The following is a 7,500-nucleotide window of genomic DNA, read 5'->3' as shown; positions in this document are numbered from 1 at the left end:
GGACTACAATTCACCCCTGACCAAAAGTCCCTTAATAAGACAGGTTAATTAAGCTCTCTACAAATACCTTTTTCGTATGCAAATTAGGTTAGGTTCATTTGCATGTTAAAAGGAATAATAACCACTCATTAAACGGAAGACAGGAAGGTGTACTTTGTTTGTGATAGGGGATTCTAGGTTGAGAAGTTTGATTCATTCGTGAAAGATAATGGGTGGGTGAGTGGGTGGGTGAGTGGGTGGGTGAGTGGGTTGGTTGGGTGGGTGGGTGAGTGGGTGGGTGGGTGAGTGGGTGGGTGAGTGGGAGGTTGGGAAGGTGGGTTGGTTGGGTGGGTGGGTGAGTGGGTGAGTGGTTGGGTGGGTGGTGGGTATTTTGTCCAATGGGGTATTTTGTCCAGTGGGTATTTTATCAAGCAGGTATTTTGTGCAGTGGGAACTTTGTCCAGAATTTTGTCCAGTAGATATTTTGTCCAGTAACTATTTTCTCCAGGAATTACTACACACGCTAATGGCATCACTTGATAGGACTGAGTCACCTAAGAAGGGCTAATGCAGTAAAAGGCTGACCAGAGGATGAGAAAATAACATCTAGTACACTGAGTCATAACGACCATAGTGCCGTATTGTACACACACACACAAACGTACACTCGGTAAAAGAACTGAACATTCCCGTTGTCTCACGAGGGTTGGTAGGCCTGAGTGTGAGACATTTCGTACTTAAGATATGGTAGGCCTAAATTTGCTATTTCATTGACAATATTGAATTATTTTGTTACAATATGACTGGAGAATGTCAGTATATTTAGATAAGTTAAACCGTGGACTACAGTAACCATGGAAGTGGATGAGTTACCATATAAGAATGCGTGGATGAGTGGCCATATAGGAATGCGTGGATGAGTGGCCATATAGGAATGCGTGGATGAGTGGCCATATAGGAATGCGTGGATGAGTGACCATATAGGAATGCGTGGATGAGTGGCCATATAGGAATGCGTGGATGAGTGGCCATATAGGAATGCGTGGATGAGTGACCATATAGGAATGCGTGGATGAGTGACTATATAGGAATGCGTTATATATTTAGAAGATTTAGTGGATATAGTCAAGGTATAAGATTATTTTGCAACCGAATTTCGAATCTGTATTTGTATTGCTACTTCACTTTGGGCTAATGCCACATTATGTCATTCGTCATTCGTATTGGAATATATACCATGCTGTTCTGAAACATCTGAATAGCTCCACAGTTCATATAACAAACACAATCTTTATGTAAGATATCAGGAAATGTTGGTAACACTAATTACGTAAATCACATCATTAGGCTGTTACAAAATCGCTCACAATGTGTATTCAACATGGAGAAATGAGACATAGAGATCCAATCAAGTTTCAAATTGTGTTAGTGTGGCAGCAGTAACTCTGACTCGTTTCACAGTGCCGATTACTTGTTTCGATCACCTGCGGCCGAACCCATACACCCGCTGGGCTACCAATAGGAAGAATGCCTCAGGGGCCTTTTTGAAACACTTCGTCTGTAGTGTCAGTTTGTTTCGCGCAGGAATTGTAACTGTAGTTTTTATTACCGTGTGTACATACATATAAATACCCACATACACATATAACGTTCGTGTCGGTAGAAGGACACATAAACATTCATGCCAGTAGAAAGTTGTACAAGTCCTAAAGTGAGTGGAGAGACTTAGCTGACGCCACTAAACAATGGAGAATAACCGACCTTGGTGTCAACATTGGTGTCAGCAGAAGACTGGAGCACCGAGAAAAATAAATCACATTTTGCTTCACTATTACCTGAGAGGGTCAGAGCATTCTCTCTCTCTCTCTCTCTCTCTCTCTCTCTCTCTCTCTCTCTCTCTCTCAACAGAAGCATCTCCAAGGTTACTGGAAAAAAAAAACCACATTTCCATAAACGGTAGGAAATGAAGGTAAGATCTATCTATCTGTCTGTCTGTCTGCCTGTCTGTGTCTTTCTGTTTGTTTATCCCTCTCTCTATCTCAGTTAGTCATTCTGTCTATCTGTCCAACCGATACACAAAGCTTCCCAGTGTGTTCGAGTTAATGATGATGTTCGGTAACTTATTCCACTCATCCACAACTCTATTTCCAAATCCGTGTTTACATAATTAACACCTAAATGTAAGTTTGTCTAATTTTAAAACCATTGGTACCTGCTCACTCCTGTGTTAGATAGTTTAAGTACCTTTGTTATATGATCTTTATTCGGCCAAGTGTTCCATTTATACACTTCGGAGCCCATTAGAACTGAGGCCCAATTAAGAGCAGTACCCCATTAACACTGAGGCCCAATTATAATTAGAACCGATTAGCACTGTGACCCGATTAAGACTAGAACCCATTAACACTGAGGCCCAATTATAATCAGAACCCATTAAAACTGAGGCCCAATTATAATCAGAACCCATTAACCCTTCAAGCCAGTCACTTCACACCCACACACCAAGACTCTGACTAGACCAAATATTTATCCATCAAACCTGTTCTAAGGACTTAACCTCAGCATCAATAACCCACTTAAAAATTTTTCCCCCATGATGTTACTATTGCAATAAATTCGTAGTATGTGTGTGTGTGTGTGTGTGTGTGTGTGTGTGTGTGTGTGTGTGTGTGTGTGTTTTAGATGTTTGGTGGTTAGGGAATTCGCAGATTAAAAAACACTACAATAATCAGGTCTTCAACAACACGGAACAAATCAAGTTTATTCATTTGTTGTTGCCAGTAAGAAAGGTGTGGAGTGAAGGTAAGGAGAGAAGGAGGGAGGGAAGTGGGGAGGGAGGGAAGGAGGGAAGGAGAGAAGGAGGGGACGAGTCATGTTGAGCCAGATATCTTATGTGGAGGCTCAAGCGATGATATGTATTCAGGTAAACAAGTCTCTTACGTCATTCCTTCCTGTCACCTGTAACAAAATCTGTAACATTCTACATTATGTTCTTGATATAATTAAACAGGTAAGCTAATCATTAATAATTTTCCTTCACATACAGGTAATTATTAAGGAATGACTTGCTATTTACAGAGAATCAAATTAATTTTATGTTTAATTACAAAAACTTGAAAATATATTGAGATTTACCTTTATAAGATTTACCTGTTAACGAATGCTATTACCTGTCTTAATTATTCTGGCTTCAGGTGAATAAATACCCAGGATTGTTTGGGTATTTAAACGAGGAACAAGAATCGTATCAGTCAACGAGAAAGTGAAAAATAAGATGTACGATATTTTACGGTGAAATTTTCTGGTATTAGTTATGATTACTGTGAGAGTCTCGAGTGATCTTATCTCGTCACGTACTGCAGACAGGTCAGAGATAAGATAAGAATATATCTTTCATGGTTTGTGTCGGAAGTTTTATGAATTGGTTTGTGTTTTTACGATAAGTAGGGGACTCTGAAGCACGAGAATATGTTAGAGTGAAGTGTATGAGTGAAGCATATGAGTGAAACACATGAGAGTGAAGTTCAAGAGACTGAAACATGAGAGTGAAGCACATAAATAAAACATGCAGCACATGAGTGAAACAAATGAGATTCAAGCACATAAATGAAGCACATAGAATGAAGCACATGTACAATAAACACACCTTAAGCACCAGCAAAGGCAAATTAAAGCGATATGTGTGTGTGTGTGTGTGTGTGTGTGTGTGTGTGTGTGTGTGTGTGTGTGTGTGTGTATGTGTGTGTGTGTGTGTGTGTGTGTATGTGTGTGTGTGTGTGTGTGTGTGTGTGTGTGTGTGTGTGTGTGTGTGTGTGTGTGTGTGTGTGTGTGTGTGTGTTGTGTGTGTGTGTATGTGTGTGTGTGTGTGTGTGTGTGTGTGTGTGTGTGTGTGTGTGGTATGTGTGTGTGTGTGTGTGTGTATGTGTGTGTGTGTGTGTGTGTGTGTGTGTGTGTGTGTGTGTGTGTGTGTGTGTGTGTGTGTATGTGTGTGTGTGTGTGTGTGTGTGTGTGTGTGTGTGTGTGTGTGTGTGTGTGTGTGTGTGTGTGTGTGTGTGTTGCCTTCTTTCTCAACACCTGTACATGTGATTTCAACCTCTGATTCCTATAACCTAACCTGACCTAACCTGACCTAACCTATCACTTGAAACTTTTTTTTAGATAATGTTCCTTCTACATAACTGTATTAAGGTTAATTAAGTTGATTTACCTGTGATTTTGGGGGGACTGATTGGACCTTCCATTACCATAACTAGTGGCTACGTACGTCACCTGATTTACCTGTGTTGATTTACCTGTGATTTAGGGACTGATTGGACCTACCATTACCATAACTACTGGCTACGTACGTCACCTGATTTACCTGTGATTTAGGGACTGATTGGACCTACCATTACCATAACTACTGGCTGCGTGCTTCACCAACCACACAACTCTGGTACAAAATTTCGTAACTTATTAAACACACGATCCTATAAACTTCAACAAGCGAATATTTTAATGTTTTTGTTTGTTTTTAATTCCCGTGAGCTTGTCGATCGATTTTGTGAGCATTAACGACATATAATTTTTATTGACAAGAATGATAATCTATTAATAACTACAAACCCTATTTACTCCTAACCTAACCTAACCTAACCTAATAATAGCTGACCTCTAATTACACCCACATTGTCAGACCTTAGCCAGTGGGAATTGGTAAGTAGATACGTGACCTCTAAGTATTATTGCCTACCTTCATTACTTAGGTCATTAATTTTCTACTAACCTGACTGCGAGTAGTAGAGGAAGCTTATATATATATGAATACATGAATGAGTTAGTGTGTCTTTGTTAAGGAGGTTGAGTTAGAGCAGTGAATGGTGGTGATAGTGGTGGTCTATTAACTGTGAAGGTATACAGCCTTAACAACATCAACCTAGAGAAGTCGACTTGTGAAAGAGACCTAGGGGTACTTGTAAGCCCGGACCTACGGCCTAGAAAACAGTGCGTTAATGTTCGAAATAAGGCAAACAGAGTATTGGGTTTTATATCTAGAAGTGTAAGTATCAAGAGTTCAGAGGTCTTATTGCAACTATATCTTGCGCTAGTCAGGCCGCACCTCGATTATGCGGTTCAGTTCTTGTGCCCTTATTATAGAATGGATATAAATTCACTAGAGTCGGTGCAGCGAAGAATGACAAAAATGATTCCGGGACTTAGAAACCTTCCATATCAGGATAGGTTGAAGAAACTTAACTTGCATTCCCTAGAAAGACGAAGAGTGCGGGGAGATATGATAGAAGTATTTAAGTGGGTGAAAGGAATCAATAAAGGGGATATAGATAAAGTTCTTATAATATCCGAGCAGGATAGGACTCGGAGCAACGGATTCAAGTTGGATAAGTTTAGGTTTAGGAGGGAGATAGGAAGGAACTGGTTCACAAATAGGGTGGTGGACGAGTGGAACAAGCTTAGCAACTTTGTAGTAAGTGCGGGAACTCTGGAAAGTTTCAAAAGGAGGCTAGATAGATTCATGGAGGATAGAGAGTGGTAGTAACTCTCGACAGGAGCTGCCATGCACAGGCCAACCGGCCTATTGCAGACTCCTTATTTTCTTATGTTCTTATAACAACAACAGTAATAATAACACAAACACAGAACAACTACTGTAAATAGTTTTGCTCTTTTAAAAATAATAAAAAAATTCGTACGACTTATATAAATAATTCAGCGTTATAGTCATATAATATTAATTAAGTGTTGAGATAAAAATTATTAAAAAAAACTCATCGTTACCTTCATTCGAAAGTTCAGGTGAGTACTTATCACCACACTACGTCATCCAGGTGATGAAATGTCGTGGAAAGTTAGATACAGTAATTTACAAAAACAACTTTGTACCGAAATGGGAGAACTTGTTTGTGAAGACATTATCCAGAGCAAGAGTGAAGATGGTGACCTTGGTGGTGAGGTGAGGGTCAGGCGGGGGAGGTCAGGTGGGGGAGGTCAGGTGGGGAGTATATAAGTGGTCTTCGGTGGTCTCCTCCCTACACTTGTTGCTGTGAACTCACCATCATGTACACTGTACGTCTCTCTCTCTCTCTCTCTCTCCCCCTGCCATTACTATACTTGTCTTCCTCTCGCCTCTCAATACTTTTGGTTATATAAGGTCACTATCGTGTATGTTATCCATCATAAGGTCAAGTCAGCTAAATATTCAGAACTTATAGACTTGTTCAGCAGACAGAAAGTCTGTGGAGGTATATTAGGGAGGTCCTCACACAGACACGGGGTCACACAGGATGATGGTGTCCAGCATCACACACTACACTATACAGTATGTTGATCATATACAGCACATGTATTACTTACTTACATGAGTAAAATGACCCGGCACTTAAGGAGCTCACGACTATAAATAAACTCGTTCTTTCAGAAGTTGGTCGTGTGTGTCTTAGTGGCTGTGGTGGCCGCGACGCCCCAGAGGAGGTATGGGGCGCCCCCACCATCCTACAACGCTCCCTCAGGTCCTGTAGTCCCCATCCTGAAGGACGAGCGTCAGGGACCTGATGAGTTCGGCAACTACAACTTCGAGTTCGAGACTGGTGACGGCATCAGTCGTCATGAGCAGGGCGCCCCCCAGGGGGAGACTGGCGCCGTGGCGTCTCAGGGAGGATGGTCGTGAGTATTGTCACTGTATAATATTCTGGTTCAGGTTAATATTTGGTTAAGTTACTCTCACTGGTGTTACAAAATATTATAAAAGAGTTGTAGTGAATATAGTTGATGGTTACATATGTGAGCGTGAGGGCGGTACTTGAGGTAAACAAGTCCTTCCATTCCAGGTTCACCTTCCCCGACGGTACTCCAGGAGTGTTCTCCTTCGTGGCCGACGGTGCAGGTTACCAGGTACAGTCTGACCTGCTGCCCACGCCCCATCCTCTCCCCGCCCACGCCATCGCCCAGATCGAGAAGGCTCGTCTGGAAGACGCCGCTGGTAACCGGTACTCCGCCCCCTCAGCTCCCCGTCCCTCTACCCCCAGCAGGAGCTACGGCCGGCGGTAGACCATGTCTGAGTCATACTGACCTTCCTCACCCACCAGTAACATAACGCACTGGTCTTGGTGACGCTGCGTGACGCAATGTGACGTTGTTTAATTCTTGGACGTATTCGTCTCGTCTTTCGTTAACTTACTGATGTTTTGTTTTGTGATGAACACTAAAAACGTACGACTGTAAATATTTTGTATTTAATGACTAAAAAAGAAGCAATATATGGCAGATTTTTTATTGTTACCTTCCTTAAAATTATTCAATAATTTTATATTAGACATCACTTGATCTGTCAAACTATTTACTTTGGAAAAAAATAAATATTCTGAAACACAGAAAGTTGGTACATCAACCTCATTACTGAAGAGATAAAAATGACAATTACTATAGGAAGAAATAGACGTAATTTTTTACCCATGATTCCGGCAGCCTCGCGTTAAGACTGGATACAAACCTTACCAGTATTATAACCAGAAGCAAAAAACAAAA

General features: G+C 41.2%; 1 protein-coding gene across 1 annotated transcript in view; it reads left to right on the top strand.

Moving 5' to 3' along the window:
- LOC121860479 (cuticle protein AM1239-like) overlaps positions 1–7,234 on the top strand; it is a 24,116-nt gene extending 16,882 nt beyond the window's left edge. Inside the window, exons 3-4 of the mRNA XM_042357635.1 lie at positions 6,486–6,639; positions 6,804–7,234. Coding sequence (XP_042213569.1) covers positions 6,486–6,639; positions 6,804–7,023 — 374 coding nt within the window. The 3' untranslated portion in view covers positions 7,024–7,234. The remainder of the gene's footprint in view (positions 1–6,485; positions 6,640–6,803) is intronic.
- Positions 7,235–7,500: the final 266 nt, after the last annotated feature.

The sequence above is a fragment of the Homarus americanus genome, unplaced genomic scaffold, assembly GCF_018991925.1.
Source record: "Homarus americanus isolate GMGI-L3 unplaced genomic scaffold, GMGI_Hamer_2.0 scaffold8150, whole genome shotgun sequence".
Taxonomy (NCBI): domain Eukaryota; kingdom Metazoa; phylum Arthropoda; class Malacostraca; order Decapoda; family Nephropidae; genus Homarus; species Homarus americanus.
Note: the sequence above shows the minus strand (reverse complement) of the source record. Positions and strands in the feature narration are given on the sequence as shown.